Source organism: Vipera ursinii, assembly GCF_947247035.1.
Source record: "Vipera ursinii genome assembly, chromosome: 2".
Classification (NCBI taxonomy): Eukaryota; Metazoa; Chordata; class Lepidosauria; order Squamata; family Viperidae; genus Vipera; species Vipera ursinii.
The window spans coordinates 120720632-120740284 of NC_139513.1; the positions used below are offsets into that span (position 1 = coordinate 120720632).

The 19653-nt window shown below is 39.4% G+C and overlaps 1 protein-coding gene across 1 annotated transcript; it reads left to right on the plus strand.

Annotated features, from left to right (window-relative positions):
• The first annotated feature begins 10448 nt into the window (after positions 1-10448).
• SUMO2 (small ubiquitin like modifier 2) lies at positions 10449-19004 on the plus strand. Its single transcript, XM_083355002.1, has 4 exons — positions 10449-10704; positions 13443-13574; positions 15891-15962; positions 16882-19004. Exons 1-4 carry the CDS (start codon positions 10684-10686, stop codon positions 16942-16944), a joined length of 288 nt encoding a protein of 95 aa, XP_083211128.1. The 5' UTR covers positions 10449-10683; the 3' UTR covers positions 16945-19004.
• Positions 19005-19653: the final 649 nt, after the last annotated feature.

Consider the following 19653-nt stretch of genomic DNA (forward strand, 5'->3'; position numbering starts at 1 on the left):
AAGAATCTGGCTTATAGTTGGAGTGCTTGTATTTTAATCACTTCAGCTTTTGTTCAGATAGTGATTATGAAAAGTACATGACTGGGAAAGCTCAGGCAAATTGAAAGAGAAATCAGAAAAATGAGTGGATATAAATCTAATTTTTGTTAAAGATTTCACTGCATACCCTGGTTCATTATGAGCAACTTGGTTCATAATACTGTAATATTCCTTTCTGAGCAAACCTGAAATTATACTTGTGTTATTTTCTTCAAAAATTTAAGATATGGTTTGCTACAGACTTAATTAGGAGCAAACTTCATTATTTTATCTAACACCTCTGACTAAACATGCACAGGTTCATTTTGGATAGGCAGATTTTGCTCATTTTTGTCATTTTGTGGATGTTTTATTTCAGAGAGAAATGTTCCTACACACAGTGGTAGGATTCAGCTGGTTTGCACTGATTCAGTAGAACTGGTAGCTAATTTTTTGTTGACTTGGGTGAACCAGCTGATGCCCTAGCCCTTTTTCGCAAGGCCCAGAATGGACCGCTGAAAGTGCATGAACGCCACTTCCAGAAGTCCATTCTGAGCCAGGGAGGCCTCCCAGGCCCAGAATGGTTCACCGGAAGTGGCATCCACACAGAGAACTGGTTGTTCAGGTATTTGAATCCCACCACTGCCTACTACACAGTATCAATAATTCATGTCTAAAAATTAGCTCTGTTGAATGCAGTGAGACTCAGGTATACAGTAATAGAAGTTGAGCTGTAGCAGTTAACTTTAGTTTGCTGTAACTTTAACTTGTAACAGTTATGAATTTCACATTCTAAACCAGGCATGTCAAACTGCCGGCCCACGGGCCAGATGCATCATGCCACAAATGTGCCCACCCATTGCTGGCAATGGGGAAAAAGTCCCAATACATCGTGCAACGTTATGTGACGTTATGACTTTGACATGCCTGTTCTAGACACAATATTTTTCAAATAGTGACATTTGGTCGAAATATATGTCTGACAGTGAGAAAATTATGATACATGTCTTTACCTTATGTGCATCTAAGGGTGAAAAGCAGTAAATATGTATACCACAAGTCAGTATGTGAAAATTGGGGGGTAATCCTTTGTTCAACATCATTGCTTCATGAAGATAATGGTGTCCAGGTATTGTAAGGATCTGGCTCAACTGGGTCTCCCAAGAAAGCAGAACTCATGAAACAGGCATTGTTTCAAAAGGAACTTTTACTGAGTTAGTGATAGCAGTAGGGTCTGAATAATTTGCACACAAATTTACGTCATAATGCCCATTCAGGATTCCTCCTCCCAGTGTCCAACTGTCTGGCTGAAATCCAGCCAATCCAAAAGTGCTAGGCTGTTTTGAGAAGCGGTTGATTTAGCACCCATCTCAAGGTCTCTCTCACTTTCGTTTCTCAATGGTCCCAGGCTCCCTTGTTTGGAGATAAGGCAGATGTTTTCAGGCCACATTCCTTTCTCAGGAAGGGAGGGCGTTTCAAAGAGGACAGAGCACAGCAAAGCAAATACAGTACATTCCCCAATCAAGCAGACCCGGAATGGTAGACCCAGAAACAAACTACACAGGCAAAGAAATAACATGCAGGCAAATACATTAGAGGGGTCTGATAGCTATCTAGGAAGTCCAGATACGTTTGGGTAGAAAACATGAAATATTATATCAGCCAAGTGAATGGGTTGCCATTTCCTCTGAGAGGAATTAGGAGTTGTGGAAACGTTTTAGGGGCTCTATAATAATCCTGCAGATGAGCCTTAGCATGTCTTACTTCTTCTGAAAAGAGGTTATGTGGTCACAGAACATTATGGGGAGGGGTACAAACCTCCAGTGGATGGATCAGTGCACAATAGTTATGCAAAGGCCAGATCTGGGGGAAAAACTAGAAGTGTGCATTATGATTTAAATAAATTTAAAAGTGTTTTAGTTTGTATTTTATAGAAGTCAGTGAAAACATAGCAACAGAACTCTTGTAACCCTTCTGAGTAGATTTATCCAGCTAGTTCTTCAAAAGTTTTTTTTTATATCTAAAGACATGAGTAGATTTATGGAAGGAAAGGATCAGAGTGCTTTGAAGATGTCTCCAGTTTGCTATTGGAAAAATCCTTAGAATCTTGTCTGTCGCTCCAAATTTTATGCAGATTTAGAAGTTTCAAATAATAAGTATGAGAAAATAAGAGCCAGTTTGGTATACTAGTGGTATTTCATTTCCTAAAAAGAATTCTTACTACAAACAGGGGCGTAGACTACATAAGCTCTAAGGTCTCCCTCCAAGAAAAGGGTCTGTCAAGTGTCAAACCAGTTGAGCAACTTCTATCCTCTACATTTATTTGTTAGGCAAATTGATGGTTAGAAAGTTGCTATGGGAACTAATTTTGCTGATTGAATTCGATTGACTTCCCCATGGGTCCCAAATATCTGAAGGGGGAGGTGCCTCCCTTATTTCCCAGCTGGGGATAATGTAATTAAGCTGTTGACCTTTGGGAAAAAATATATTTGGAATCGGAGATCATTCAAAATCATGCTATGACAAGGTTTGCTAAATTTGGTTGGCTAGGTTCATACATTCTGTTAATTCAAAGCCAGCAAATCACATCATACTTTTTAAAGTACAAATTAGACCTACACTCTGGAGACAGAGCTCCCTATGCTCAGCAGCAGGGATGGCCTTCTTAGCATTTGTAAGGGAAACCACTAACTTCCAAGGAAGTAGATTAAATTGCAGAGTTTTAAAAAAAATCAGAGAAGACCACTTCTGTTTTGGCAAGAAAACTGCATAAAAGTATCCATATAGTCACCATGAATTGGACTCCATTAAAAAAAGAGAAATACTTGAATCTGTACTGGAATATTTAAGCTGTGTATTTATTTATATACATGAATTATTTACATGAATTAAATATTATAAAATTCCTGGTAACTTCAAAAGTGGTTGATTACATCCACTTGATGAAAATGGAATGTGTACATAAAATACCTGTACATAAAAATAATACCGGTACATCACAAATAAAATACCTGTACAGGTTGTCCTTGACTTACAACCACAACTGAGTCCAACATTTCTGTTGCTAAGCAAGACATTTGTTAAGTGAATTGTTGCATTTTACAACCTTCCTTGCCAGAGTTAAGTGAATTACTGCAGTTGTTAAGATGGTTGTTAAGTGAATTTGCCTTCCCCATTGATGGCTTGCTTCTCCACTGTAAGTAAGTAAGCTTAATTGGTTGAATTCGTGTGATGACATACAAAACTTAAAGCATGTTTTGCAATACAGACTAGAATGGCTAGTTTTGTATAATACTGCATGTTAAGTCAAAATGAGACTAACAAGTTACTTCAACAGTGTAGCAGCAGGACTGGCTTCTTGTTAAACAGATTCAATCTCCCAAACTCAAAAGATACTCAGTGGCTTATGTGCTTTTATTTTTCCCTTTTGCCATTTTTATTTTGGTTAACGTGTTTCTTATGATCATTCTTTAGAAGTGCAGTGAAAATGGGCATGGAAGATTAAAACAGCAGCTGTTGGATAACAGCACAGCCTGCGTTGTTAAGATTGGTGACATTAAAGAGCCCTGAGTCAAAAAACCAACACATTTCTGGAAGCAGTTGTACATTCAGTACTGTACCATCCAGGGTGTTCGAGAACATTCAAGTATAAAAACTTAAATTGCCATTTTTCCTTTTGTGTATTTTTTCCTATATTTTGTGTTATTCTGCACTGAAATATATAAATGTATATATTTATATCCAATGTGTATATATTGTAACCTTCACAATCTTCCCAGTAAAACGTGCCATTCATTTCTAATTTTTATTAATGAAGTTCCAGTAAACTTCCTTACAAAACAATAACTAAACAGATCATTATTCACATCAGTAACTGATATCAATACATACTGCAGAGATGTAAAGTAACTCATGTTAATTTTTTGGCTTCTGGTGTAGCTTAATTATGTAGGATTCACGTAGTGGTTTGATTAGCTCTGCAAACCCAGGAAATGGAGTAAACCATGGTTAAGTTAATCATAGGTAAATATGCAAACAAAATCATTATAAGGAAAAATGTTTAAAGCAAGTGCTGGATTTCTCCATAATATGCTGTAGTGTAAAAATTGTAATTACTATACTGTATAAAATTAGGGTAGGGACGTGGTGGCTCAGTGGGTTAGGATGCTGAGCTTGTCGATCAGAAGGTCGGCAGTTTGGCGGGTCGAATCCCGAGTGCCGCGTAACAGAGTGAGCGCCTGTTACTCGTCCCAGCTTCTGCCAACCTAGCAGTTCGAAAGCACGTAAAAATGCAAGTAGAAAAATAGGGACCACTACGGTGGGAAGGTAACAGCGTTCCGTGCGCCTTTGGCGTCTAGTCATGCCGGCCACATGACCACGGAGACGTCCTCGGACAAGCGCTGGCTCTTTGGCTTTGAAATGGAGATGAGCACCGGCCCCTAGAGTTGGAAACGACTAGCACGCATGTGCGGGGGAACCTTTACCTTTACCTTATAAAATTATATATAAATTGTAATTACGATACTGTAAAAATTGGATCACCAGCATTTTTTTCATCGCAAAGATAAGGTAAAAAAATCTAGCAGGTGTTTGTTTTTTGTTTTTTACTTGTTGGGGATTTGGTGTGCTACTTTTAAGGAGTCAAAAGTGTAATATAAGACACCTAATTCACTTTTAAAAATTGAAAACAATATATGAAATGGGTTGTTCCCTACTGAGTTTCAGACAGCAACACTTAAAGTACTACATAAAACCTATGTGGCCTTCTAGCTAACATCATGTGCATATTATAAGCTGCAAATACATTGTAAATATTATTTGGAAATGACGTGGTATATTGAAGGAGTTGCAAAGCAACTGAAGATAACTTCATCCTGCACTGTATTGATTTGGGCTGCTGCTGATATATGTAATATATAACTAAGTCCTTAACATAAAACCGCAAATGGGTGCTTAAATATTGTAATAATTAAATGTCTGATAAATGAGATTACAGTAGCCCTTCTTGATGATTATGAGAGTTTGTAGAGTGCTATTAACTGAAAACTAAATCAAATACTGCATTTTTATCTTTATTTGCCCTTATTTTCATTTGCTTGGTTAATTTTTAGCAAGTACAATTGTTACCATATAAAACATCCTTGCTAAACCACACACTAGCAAATCTAAAGTTTGAAAATCAGATGATGCAGTTCAAGTTCAGAGTATTTGATTTTAGAAAATTGTGCTAGGATGGTGAAATTAACCATGATTAAACACTGCTCAGGTGCAAGTTGGTTAAAGCCTCCTGAGAGGTGGCATGTGGTTGAGTCCAAGTGGTGGTTAATGCCTCTTTGCGGATTGGGGTAGTACCACCTGCTTTGATTGATTGATGTGCTGCCCTTCTGCTTTAAAGGAGACAATGGTACACCCCCTTGTCAAGAGTGCATCTTTGGACCCAAACATGGTAGATAACTCATCCAGTCTCCAATCTTCCCTTCCGGGGAAAGGTTGTTGAGAGGGTGGTTGGCATGCAGCTTCCGAGGGCCCTGGATAAAGCAAATTGTCAGGATCCTTCTTGGGGTTCAGGCCAGGTTATAGCACCAAGACGGTCATGCTTCCTGATGGCCTTTGGAGGATCTGGAATGGGGGGTGGTACAACTGTTCTGAATTTCTCAGCAGCTTTTGATATGATCAATCATGGTATTCTGGACTGGACTGCAAGGCACAGTTTTCTGGTGGTTCTCCTTTCTCTGTGGCTAATTCCAGATGGTGTTGGTGGCTGGTTGCATCCTAGGTCTCCACAGCTTGGGATGCCTCAGGATGTCTCTCTCCACTGAAATCAATGGGTGGGTCACCCGATTGCACCAGGTACAGAATCACCAGTATGCTGATGATACCCAGTTATACATCTCTACTCTGGGGCAGGCAAATGATGCTGTTAAGGGGCTGACCAAGTGCCTGGAAACTGTCAGGGTATGGCTGGGGATGAACTAACTATTCCAACATGGAAAAAAGGAGTAGCTTTGGGTTTTGGAGCCCTCCTGGTTCAAGTGACTTCTCATGTCTGACTCTGAGTAGGGTTGCATTTCCCTTGGCGAAGCTGGTATGCAACTTGGAGGTCCTTTTGGACTCACGGCTCTGCTTGATGAGAGGTAGCAGCCATGGCCAGGGATCCTTTTGCCCAGATTCATCTTGTGAGTCAGTTGTGCCCTTGCTCACAGTCACTCAGATCTTAGTCACCCCCTGGTTGGATTACTGCAATGCATTTTATATGAGGCTGCCCTTGAAGACTACTCAAAGTGTACAAAAAAGCAGTAGCAGACACAGTATTGGCTGCCCATGTTACACCTTTGTTGTGCGAGCTGCACTGGCTCCCAGTTTTCTTCTGGGTACAGTTCAAGTTGCTGGTTATAATCTATAAAGAATACTTAGCATGGAACCTGATGATTTACAGGATTGTATTTCCCTAGAGCAGGGGTAGGCAACCTTGGCTCTTTTATGACTCGTGGACTTGGCTGGCTCAGGAATTCTGGAAGTTGAAGTCCACAAGTCATAAAAGAGCCAAGGTTGCCTACCCCTGCCCTAGAATATCCGCATGTCCCTCTAGATCAGATAGGGTGGGCATGCTCCAGGTCCTCTCCCTTGCCATCTAGTGGTACCTGGAAGTGTCCCTTTGCCATGGCTGTCCCTGCCTTCTATCTTGTGGAAGGGTGGAGGCCTGTCCAAGATTTGACAGGCCCCTATCCTTTAGCCCAGGGCTTCTCAACCAGTGGTACAGGTACCACCTGTGGTACATTGGCACCTGACAGGTGGTACGCGACCATCCTAGAAAAGTGGTAGCCGGGGAGGGGAATGAGCTGAACCGGTGGCAGCACCGCACAAGCATGCGCGAGAGACAGTTGGAGCTTCAGGGCTGTCGGCTCAGTGGAAGCACCAGGTCCAGCTGGAGCTCAGCACTGGTCCTGGCACTTCTGCTGAGCCCAGAAGAAGTGCCAATCAGCTGGAAAGCAGCACTGTGATTTACATTCAGATGCTTGGCAACTGATTCATATTTATGACGGTCACAGTATCACAGGGTCATGTGAAGTGACCAAAACCTGCTGCAACCACCCAGCAGAGGAGGGAGGGAATAAAATCCAAATACCCTCTCCCCTCCTCCCCTGCCAATCCTCAACAGAAATGCTCACAACAATGAAAACCTCAGACAGGAGGAAGAGCGCCGCTGGGCAGGCAGGCAGGTGTCTTGCTCGACTGTGGCTTGGGGAGCACTTTTTCAATGCCACTGTAACTTCGAACAGTCACTAAGCGAACTGTTGTAAGTCAAGGACTACCTGTACTTCATCACTTTTTTCCTTTTTTTTTTTTGCTTATCAAGTTTTTGACACCTTGCTAGGTGACTGGTGGTACTCAGATGTTGCCATATCCTAAAAGTGGTACAATGGGTGAAAAGGTTGAAAAGCCCTGCTTTAGCCTTTCAGAAGTCTCTGAAGATCTGGCTTTTTACTGAGGCTGTGGGAGTGTGTGGGTAGAAAATAGGGAGGGAGGTTAGCTGTGCCTGCTGTAGGGCATCCAAAGGGGCATGATTACAGCGCAGGGTTTTTGTTTTATTGTTTTTATTGTTTTCATGATTGATTGTTTTATTAGTTTTCTGGTTGTTGTGAGCTGCTCAAAGTGGCTTAAGAAAGGTAGCCATATAAAATTTTAAATAAATAAATGATCACAAGGAATTAGACTTCAAGAGGTTTGCTAAAGTATATTGTGTAGTTACATTAAGAACTTGCTAATCTAATATCCTTATCATGGCCATTATTAATGAACAAAGTGCAGGTTCTGGTTTATGCTTTACTTGGCTATTATTTTTCCACATTTCTCAAGGATTCACTCAAACTCATATTTTTTGCAAACACTCAAAACTTCTCATTTTTTCTCCAAATTAATACTGCTGTATTGCCCACACTGTTGAGCAGTATTAGTGAAAAGTTACAATTACATATAATTAGTGTTAGGTTATGGTTTTACATTGTTGCTGCTGACAACGATTTTAAATAATTTCCTACTCAGCACATGTTCCCATTGTTCTACATATAATTTGCTCAGATTACAGGGTATTATGCTCTTGAATCTGATTTAACCAAGTGCCATCAACATTTAATTGTTCAGTTTTTACATGTGATTATGAAGCAATGAGATGCTGCCTGTTTGTTCAACATATGTATACAAGTAGTCCTTTACTACCCTACAATCATTCATTTAGTGACTTTTCAAAGTTACAACAGCACTAAAAAAAACTGACTTAAAACTGGTCCTCACACAACTGATGCAGCATCTCCAGTCATGTGATCAAAATTTGGGTGCTTGGCAACCAGCATGTATTTACAATGGTTGCAGCATCATGGGATCATGTGACTGACATTTACAACCCTTCCCAGCTGGCTTTTGACAAGCGAAGTCAATGGGGAAGGCAGGCTTACTTAACAACTACATGATTCACTTAACTACCACAAAAAAATGTAAAATTGGACCTGACTCGCTTAATAACCATTTTGCTTAATAAGAGAAATTCTGGTCTCAGTTGTGGTTCTAAATCAAGAACTACCTTAGTAAGCTTGTGGTTTATATAATTTCCCGAATTTGCATGACATCCTGCAAATTTTCCATATATGCTGAGTTTGGCTAATGTGAAATTTAAACAATGGCCTCCCACAAGGCTCTATTATGGCACCTACACTATTCAACTTATAGGTAACAAAAAAGCTGGTGGCAAGGGGATACAAATTTGGATTTGCTGAAGATTTGGCCATAACAGTACAAGAAAAACACGAGGTGGCTGACAGCCTCCTGTCAAAGGTCTTAAAATCTGGGAAGATTCTTCACTGGCTGGAGGCTCATTCCTAGCACCAGCAAAACAGTACCTATGTGCTGCCACCTTAACAACAAACTAGCATATGAACCCCTGAAGGTCTACTTAAACAACTTATTCCTCTATAACTCCCATCCAAAGTATCTTGGAGTAGCATTGGACTGGCTCTCTCCTGTAAGATACACTTAGGGAATAGGGCGGTAAAAATCAATACTAGGAACAATACACTACAGAAATTATGTGGAACTAAATGGGGAGCTTCAGCTGCCAGCCTCAGATCATCAGCGCTAGGGTTGGTCTGCTCTGCAGCAGAATACTGTGCCCCTGTATGCAGTGGTAGGATTCAAATATGTGAACAACCAGTTATCTGTGTGGATGCCACTTCCGGAAGTCCATTCTGGGCCTGGGCAACAAAAAGTTAGCTACCGGTTCTGCCGAAGTGGTGCAAACTGCCTGAGTCCCACCACTGCCCGTATAGCTTAATGACTGCCACATTAGTAAGTTAGAAGCCAGACTCAACAACACCATGAAGACAAGTGGATGTATTAAAGCCACTCTGACTTGCTGGCTTCCAAACCTCCTGATTTTTTAACTGGAAGACTCAAATCCAGGAACTTACACAACATCTGTCAATAACTTTAACATAGGTTCCCAATGGAAAGCCAAATAGATTGCTGAACACCCAGACATAGGAAGATATATAAATGACCCTACCAAAAAAGTGCCAGGCTTTTAACTACCAAGTCAGCCTACAAAAAAAGTGCCAGGCATTGAACTACCAAGTCAGCCATGGAGAATCCTGTTAGGATTCATACCTCACACAAAGTCTGCCAGGACTCATTTTATAAATGGGGCTTAGTATCCTATCTTCAATGTGACTGTGGAATCCCACATCAAACTGTAGATCACATTGTGACTGGTTGTAAACGGAGGACATATACCAGTCCAGCATCTTATTTTTTTCAAACAAATGGTGTTGCACTTCAATGGTTAGATGGCCTAGTTATTTGAACATAGATCTTTTAAACTTATTTGTGTTTTACTAATCTAGGTGAAATGTTTATATTGCTAGTCCATTTATGATATGCCACATGCTAAATAATATTATGTATCTTTGTAGCATAAGTTAAATAGTATGACTTGTCAAGTTTACCATTCACACATGGCGTTATAATGGGACATAAATCAGTGCAACAAAATCACAGTCAGAAACCATGCCTTATGTTACTTGGGAGAGTCAGTAGTTAACTTTTGTGGTTTCAAATAGGGGACATAAAACGGAGATAGTAAAAATAAGTAAACTTAGTTCATTAGCCAATTAACGCCAATTAAAAGGCAAAGACATTTTCTGTAACCTGTAATTTACAAGTAACACAAAGTTATTTAGAAGACCATAAAGGGTGATTTCTCCAACCTCACAGGCCCGGCGGCCATTTTGAAAAGACAATGCCCTCTTCGCGAGCGAGAGTAAAGCTCCCTGCGCCCGGCAGGGTGCGCGCACGTTAAACAGGGGCGCGGACGATGCCCCTGGGTACGCGCACGCACTCATGCTTCATCCTCGCTCCGCCATTCTCTTCTGAGTTATGTAACGGAGCTGCGCGCTCTCGTAAGCCGAAGCCCAATGGGGAAGCGGCTTAAGGGGGAGGGGAAAGCAGAGCGTGCGCGCTCTCGCAAGCCAAGGCGCGGCCCCGCGGCATTGCGTGCGCGTTCATTCGCCCCCTCCCCCAGTCTTTCTGTCTCGGCCGTTGCGGTCGCTTTTTCATCTTTCCGTCTCCCCACTTGCTCTGAGGTGCTTGGAGCGGAGCGGACCCCGCCGACTCGCTATGGCTGACGAGAAGCCCAAGGTGAGCGAGCGAAGGAGAGAAGGGCTGCGGGCCGACACTGGGGAGGGGGGAGGAGGAGGAGGAGGAGGAGAAGAAGAAGAAGAAGAAGAAGGAGGAAAAGAGCGCAGCGCAGGCTCTGCCGCGCCGGGTCTTGCGCGCCATTTTCCCTCCCCTCCCCCCTCTCGGTCTGGGCTCTTTCCGGAGGGCGGGGGAGGAATAAGGGTGCTCTTTCGAGAAAATAAGGCTTCTCCTTCCCCCCCCTTGTGGGAATCGGGAGCGTTCTCGACTTTGCGAAAGCAGCGAGGCTGCTTCGACTTTCCTCCCACGCCTTCCTTTAGAAAGAAAAAAAAAAAAGATAGGCGCTAGTCCCTCTTGTGCCGGGTGCCGTCCAGCGGCTTATTTGACTGGGAACGGGTAGGCCTCTTTGTGTTGGCTGCTTTCGCAGCCGCTCTACGCGCTTCGCGAGTCGTCCAGTAGCAGGTAATCCCTCCCCCCTCCTTTTATGCCAGCGATAACCGATGGATCGGCCTTTCCTCCTCCTCCTCCTCCTCCTCCTCCTCCGGCTCATTTTAAATACGACTTTGGAGGCGCCAAAATTTTTCGATGGGTTTCAGAGACCTTCTCTGGTACTCTCGCGGAAGGGCTGGGAAAGAAAGCGGCTCTCTCGCCGAAGGAGGTGGACTCGAGAGACGGCTTTTCAAAACCGAAAGAAGGATTTAGGAGGTTTGCTTTGTTGCCTCGCACCGTAGGGAGGCGAGCTCGGTGCGGCGGAGCGGTGCGTGTTTTTCTAGGTAGGAGATGGAGAAGGGCTCCGCCGGGGGAGCGAGTGTTGTTTCTGAAGAGAAGGAGTGGCAAGATTTAGGTATATTGCGGGGGAAGATTTAGGTATATTGGAGGAAAGCGATCGGATTTCACGATGTGGCGTTCTGCCTGCTGTGAAGTAGGACATAAAGCAGGGTCACAGCCATCAATCTACAGAGGCACCGGATGTTTCTTGAAGTTCTCTGCACGTTCTTGTCTTAAGACAGGGGTCTTCAAACTTGGCCCTTTTATGACTTGTGGACTTCAACTCCCAGAATTCCTCAGCCAGCTGTGCTGGCTGAGGAATTCTGGGAGTTGAAGTCCACAAGTCATAAAAGGGCCAAGTTTGAAGACCCCCTGTCTTAAGAGAAGGATTATACTTAACGTTAAACTGTACCTTTTAAACTGAAATGACACCGTATCTTTCCCGTGGGGTAGCACTGCGGTTTGCTAGAAAAGATTTTATTTTTTTTTAAGAAAGTGTAAAAACATCTTTGTAGAAAGATCATTTGCAAATTTCTTTATGCTAGTCCACAGGTCTGCAACCCGCGGCTCTGGAGCCGCATGCGGCTCTTTCAGCCATCTCCTGCGGCTCCCAGTCCTCTGCCATGTGCAGTCCCAAAAAAAAAAGTGGAACTAAAAAATTTCAACCAATCAATTCAAATATGCAGGGTAGGTGCACATCTCTCCTTGGCTCCACTGCGCATGTGCGCATGTATGCGCATGCGCACACATTTTTTTGCGGCTCCCAGTTTCTCCTTTTGTGAGGGAACTGGTTCCGAGTGGCTCTTTCACTGTTTCAGGTTGCTGACCCCTGTGCTAGTCCGATTATTTGGTATTGTTTTCGTGGTGCATTGTCTAAGGAAGCTTCAGAGTTTAAGAACCACGTAGAAAGTGTCGGTGCCTTGTTGGAATGTTAACTTATTCTCAGTCTTAAGTCTTTATCAGAATAATATATTAATTAGGCTTATTTTAAGAGGTAGTAATATAAAGCATTTGGTTAAGAACAAAGATTGAGCTAGTTTTATGTGCTTCCCTTGTTAGACGGCATAAAATTCACGGGCTGTGTTTGAGAATTGTGTACATTAAATATATTAGAATAACAATACTTGTCTTAATAAAAAAAATGATATTGACAGTGTGCTAAAGTTAAAATCCAATGAATAGTTACAGGTTTCCAAGAAATACTACATTGATCATTTAATTCTTTAAAGCTCTATGTTGCTATCTTTAAAAATTCCTTTTCAAAATGTCCCAAAGGTGTTTTTTCCAATAGTCAATTGGACTTTCTTTTTTAAAAAATCTCATTTATATCCCGCCCTTCTCCGAAGACTTAGGGCGGCTTATAATCTAAAGCACAAATCAATGTGCTCTTGTTTTTTTCTTTGAAAACGTTTCACTTCTCATCCAAAAAATTTCTTCAGTTCTAACTCAGAAAAAACCAAGAAAGTCCAGTTGTCTTTTGGAAAAAGCACCTTTGGGACAACCATGACCTGGATGATTGAGAATTGTTATAGACATTCCCCTTAAAAGGGGAAATAACTCATTGTAATACATTAGCAATGTCACTTTCGTTTCCAAAATAGCCCTATGCATGTCCACCATTATTGATTTGTTTTATGAGTTCAGTGGAATTTATTCCCATATAAGTGTGTGTGACTGTAATGAATCTTGTTAATTTAATACTGCTGTGTATCCACAGTAGTATGTTAATCAAATTAACTCATTGTTTGAAACATAAAGCATGGGATTTATTGCAATTATCTGACAACAAAGGCTTTTGTTGTTCAGGTAATACTTTACTGAATCTTGTTTACAAGTTGATAACTAGCTATTTTTTTTCTGAAATTGAGACTTATAATGGCTAGTCCTACTACTACAGGATGTAATATGAATATTGATGACATTTACTAGGTGGAGTAAATTTTAATATTTTGTATCTTTCCCCCCCTTTACAGGAAGGAGTGAAGACTGAAAATAATGATCATATTAATCTGAAGGTTGCAGGGCAAGATGGATCTGTGGTGCAATTTAAGATTAAAAGGCATACACCACTTAGCAAACTAATGAAAGCTTATTGTGAACGACAGGTGAGAAGCCATATGAAACATTTTGAACCATTTTAAAATGTATTTGTAGGATATTAAATCCCTGTAATTACAATGAATATTGAGTTTGGCATTGTATTAAAACACATCTGGTTATCTTGTTATTTAAGATAAAATGGCAAAACAATCTTGTTATCTTGGTTCAGTGTAGAGGAATAATTTAATAAAGATACTTTATATGAGTTGACTATCTGGATGCCCACCAGATAGTAATAGAATTTCTTCCAAGTCTTTTGCTTTCCCATATACATTAGTATGTAACTAACCAACGATGGAAAAGAACTTACAGTGCAGGTTTTCTCAGTGGTATGATTCTTTTATATAATTATTGGATAAAAGAAAATATGATTATGGATCCACTGTAATTGGTACCTTAAACATAATCTGGAAAAACATAGCACCTCTTCCATGTTTCCAGGAGTTACCAGGATTTGAGTTTCACTTGAGAAAAACATTACCTTTTTAATCATGTTATAAAGAAATGTCATAGAATCATGAGGTATCAAGAAACATGGGACCATTTATTATAACTCTTTTGAAGACTTTCTTTATTTGAGCATTCCTAAACATAATTCCTAAACAGTGGGGTTCACATATAGCTTTCTGGTAGAGCAGGACTGAGGATCCTTGATGTTGCTAAACTGCAATTCCAACATTTTACCTTGATGAATAAGATTGCTTGTTATTTAATCGGCAGATCCCTGGCTCCTGCATTAGGGAAAGATATTTATTAGGAATATAGTCTATTGGGACCAAGTACTTACATAAAAGGGACGCGGTGGCTCAGTGGGTTAGGACGCTGAGCTTGTTGATCAGAAGGTCGGCAGTTTGGCAGGGCGAATCCCGAGTGCCGCGTAACAGAGTGAGCGCCTGTTACTCGTCCCAGCTTCTGCCAACCTAGCAGTTCGAAAGCACGTAAAAATGCAAGTAGAAAAATAGGGACCACTCCAGTGGGAAGGTAACAGCGTTCCGTGCGCCTTTGGCGTCTAGTCATGCCGGCCACATGACCACGGAGACGTCCTTGGACAAGCACTGGCTTTTCGGCTTTGAAACGGAGATGAGCACCAGCCCCTAGAGTCGGAAACGACTAGCACGCATGTGCGGGGGAACCTTTACCTTTACTTGCTTAAAGCAGCTTAGTATAAAGAAAGTCTCGACTGAACAATTCATCTGTTAGCATGAAAGTTGGTAAAAGATTCCCCTCTCCCCCAATTCTGAATTTGGGAGGATAGATGATACAGATCTGTATTTTGCTAGGCTTTGTGCTGTAAGAATTAATTTCATACCAGGATGGTTGGAAAAGAAGCTGCCACAGAGTTTTTGCTGCTGTAGACTAACCTGCTTGTCCTACAAGATAGTCACTGAATATAAGTGCACTTTGGCTGAGCTGCAGTGTAATGCTTGCATGAAATTTACCTTTGTATTTTTCAGTTATTCGAAATTATTTAAAATCAGATTATCCAGAGATTATGGAATACTAAATAATATTGCAAAAACTAATGGATCTCAATTTAGTAGACATTGTAATTAATGGACAAAATCTACTGAGAGGGATTTATTGTGCTAGGATATTGGTAGCAACTCTGCAGGAAGCTGGGAAGATGTGATGAGGGGCAATAGGTTGTGCTGCACATACCAGCCTTGCGTAAGAGTCTTGCTTTATTCACTGTTAGGGTTAGGGCAAGACCATAACGGGCATACAACCTTATTGGTCTTTCCCCTTCCCATTCATAGATTAAATATGAAATTTATTATAATTGGATTGATACATTTATACATTATACATTCCACTAAGCCTTCATTTATTTCATTCATGGGTTATTACAGTAGTTGGTTTCCCATAACATAGCTTGTTGTGTGTAAAGTATGTCCGTAAACATTCTTTAATATTTACAAAATTTAAAACAAAAGGTCACCTGTATTTAAATAATGTGAACTTGTTATACAGAATATTGTACAAAAATGTTTGTTTGTTTGAGAGGAAAGTCATTTTCACCTTATAAATACAGTACTATTAAAGTGTAGTGCTACACCTATTCAGCAGTTTTCTTAGTTTAGGATAGGTTTTTTTGCTGATTATAAACTCTAATAACGTGGTTGCTATCCCTCCTGAAAGTTGGTCCTGAACTGCTTTAATCTTGGGACTCAATTGATTCTAGGGTCACTATTAAACACTAATGCTGAATAAACTGTACATCTAAAAATTTTAATAATTTATAAGAAGCAGTATGCACTTAGAAGAATTCTGGTTGTTTGCTATTTCAACTGCATATTTTTCTTATTTTTGAATTTATGTAGGGTTTGTCAATGAGGCAAATCAGATTCCGGTTTGATGGGCAGCCAATCAATGAAACAGATACACCTGCACAGGTAAAAAAAAAGGGTCATCAAAATACTTGGTGTGAAAAAGTAAAATTTGGTTAGAAGTATAAATTCCGAGAAATCTTTTAAAAGTAATCCTTACATATTTCTTTGTACCTAAACATTGCTTATATATGAAAGATATTGTAAATGCATGTAAAATATTTGTACCACTAAAGACTTGCTGTAACAGTTAAAAAACAGCAATATTGCAGTGTCTTTAAAAACAGTTTGAACACTCAGCTTTCCTCTTGCAACATGGCTTTCAGGTTGGGAATAGGATATTATTTCTTCCTATTAATAGCTGAAGATCCCAATTAGTTTAAGCCTAAAAAGTAATATTATTTTTTGTAATATCTACCAAGTGAAGTACTAAAATTAATTCTGAATAATAAAAAAATCTATTTGTATCTAAAAACGCTTTTATTCAAAGAAAGAAGCCTGGTTTGAATGCTGTCAGTTCCTCTGCCCTGTTTATAGTAGAGGTATTATTTTTGGCTATTCCAAAGAGGCTTTTAACTGAAAGAAACAGCTTTGGAGGTTTACAAGGGCTTCAGTTAGAGTAAGATTCAAGAACGCCCCACTGGCTGTATAGAGATCTTACACTTGTGCTTTCTTGAATTCAGGCTACTAAGGGACAAGCTGAACAAAATCTTATTGCATAATAAAGTGTCTCTTTCCAAATAGAGTTGAATGGGGTGTGTGTATGAAAATGAGCAGAAGAAAATGGAGTATTAGATTTGCATTACTTAGCAATCCAATTACAAGCTGATCTCTAGTTATCCTTTTTTTGTTTCTATACTCTTAGGAGTGTATGAAAAACTAAAGAAAACTTGTCACACTTATGTCACTTACTTGACTTGTCATGTAATGACATGATTATATCATTTGTCATACTTTGAACTGACTTATATTTTTTCCAATACAGTTGGAAATGGAGGATGAAGATACAATTGATGTGTTCCAGCAGCAAACAGGAGGCATGTACTAAAAGAAAGAACCAAACTTCCTTTCCCACAGGCAACATATTCACAGTTAGAAAAAAAGAGACCTGATTCAGCCACATCTTGACTACTGCAGTATAGCTTTCTTTCTTCTTTGATTTCTTTTCTTATTCCTTCTATTGTACATAAAGTAACTGGTGTATGTGCACAGACATGCATATTTTTTTTAACTAAATAGCCAATTGTATGTTTTGATCAACATCATATGGAGAAAGGGTGATAAAAACAAACCGGTCTGTGAAAACATCCCATTTCTCCACTAGTGGCATGCTCCTCTAACTTTTATCTTTATATTCCAGTAAGTTATTTTTGCTCTCATTGTTGGAAAAAACAAAAAACCTTACATACTTTGTTTGATTGGACAATTTCATTGTTTTTCTTTTATCGTTGTACAACCAAGGACAATTTTATAACTTTTTTGTACGTAGCTGTTACATGTAGAGCAATCTGTCTAAGTAGGGGTAAATTACTCTAAAACAAAAGTTTGATCTTGGATAGTTTTCCCTTCCGTCTTGTTGTTTAAATAAACTTCTTGTTTAAAATAAAACAGCTTATTTTTCTGTGCTGCAATCATGCTTAGCCTTGAACCAATCACCTGGTAAAAAGAGATAGAAACTTTCTTGCTGTTTCATCAGATTTTAATTTTAGTTTTTATATTTCTGCTGATAGTCCAGACAAGTTTTAAATTGTAAGCAGGGAGGCTGATTGGATGTGAAGGGCATAGTAAATATCATTTCTTGCAGTAAAATATCTTGGCAAGAAATGAGGGTTCTAATGTAAGTTGCTAGATTGAAATGCTATGATTCCTTTTTAGTGGAAATCTTCCTTTGTAAATGTAAAATTGGGCAGTTATTTGGGAAGACAAGATGAAACTATGCCCAATGCAGATTCTCCTGCTCATGTGATTAGCTGATACATATCACTTTTAAAGACCGAAGAAGAGTTCAAATGGAAACCCTATTCCTGCTTGTTTTAATATTTGGAGATGAGAGAAGCATAAGGTACTGAGCTTGTAGATGGAGCTAATAATCTTAAGGGACTAAAGGGAAATAGTATGAGAGAAATATTTGATGTAACTCTTCTACAGTTTTCAAACTAGCAATGTAGAACTGTAAAATCAATATTTCTATATCTTACCTAGTTTGGCACATCAAATATCTCTTTCAGATGTAATATAAAGTAATGTGGAAAACAAATACTATTTGTTACAGTAGAGGAACTTGCTTAACTACTGGTGAAGTAAAAGTGCTATATTAACAAGATAAAAAGATACATTTGAAAATTCTCAGTTCTTGGCTGTCTTATGCATTATATTTTTAATTAAGTGTATAGCATTACCTCATCTATTGGGATGTGTCTTTTTAATACCTAAATTGGAGTATTGTTTTTGTCAAGCTTAGAATTAGTAATGTAGGTCCAGTACTGGTCTAGAATGCTAGTGGTAATGTGAAAGGCCCATTCATTTTATGTTAATATTTGAGAATTCGATAGTTGCCAGAAGTCCCTTATGGTACAGCTCTGCTGCACTTTATGGTTAAATTGCTTTGTTCCTTTTGGTTTGGAGGTACTTCCATAAATTCATTGCCAGGGTGGCAGAGATAAGACATGCCATTTAGCCAGTAGTTTGGAGCAATCTTCTGTCAGATGTTGATAGTTAGACATCAGGTGATATGTGTCCTGCTTCTATTATAATTTTAAACAGAAGAATTTGTCGGGCTAGCTACATAATGCCATGATTGTATTTGGAACACATAATCTACAAAAGAAATTTTTTACGACCCTTCCCCATAATGTATGGATTATTAATGCTCTCTAACATACATCAATTGTTAACTTCTGTAACACAATTTCAGAATTTGACAGGATAGTTTAATCTTACCAATTTTCTAAATTTTCCTGGTGGGACCTAGAAATTCATTCAGTATATTTTAAAAATACCTCAGTCTTAAGGAGTTTACTGAATTGCTTCAAATAAGAGGCGATGGCTACATTATGAAATTATGTACTTTCCTTGTTGCAATATAATAATAAAATAATATTTTTGTTCCAAAAATGGTGCTGCATATCCTACTCTGCGTCTGTGCAGTCCAGGTTTTCAGAACTTGGAAGCAAATACATACTGCTTAGAATCTTAGGTATCTGTTCTACAAAGTTTCAGAAATATATTAGTTTGTGCAACATAACTTCAAAGTAAAGTACTTGCTGAATAATGGATCAACTGACATATTATGTTTATAATTTGCAACTGAGCACCTGCACTGCTGAGTTTTGAGTTCTCTTGAGCACAGAAGGAAAATAATAAATTATAACATGGGGTTTGTATGTTGCAAAAATAGAAAGATACAATGAATCATGTTTCAAGGCCAAGAATGCCAAAGTATAATGTACCTTAAGATTTGGTACTTGGAAAAAAATGATTCAAGGAATGTAGAATGTAATAAGCAATTTCAGATATTTGTCCTTTATGGAAACAGCCATGATTCAAGATGACTGTATCACTGAATTCATCTTTTGCCATAGTGTGGTTTGATTTCATCTTTCTTTGGATTTGGCTATTGTAATTTGTAAAGATTACTGTTTAATGTGAAAACCGTGACTTAGCATAATATTCATCTTGCCTTTCTCATCTACCAACACTATTTCTCCTAAGATTCATGTATAGAAATGTATCCAAAAGGGCAACACAGAAAATTTGG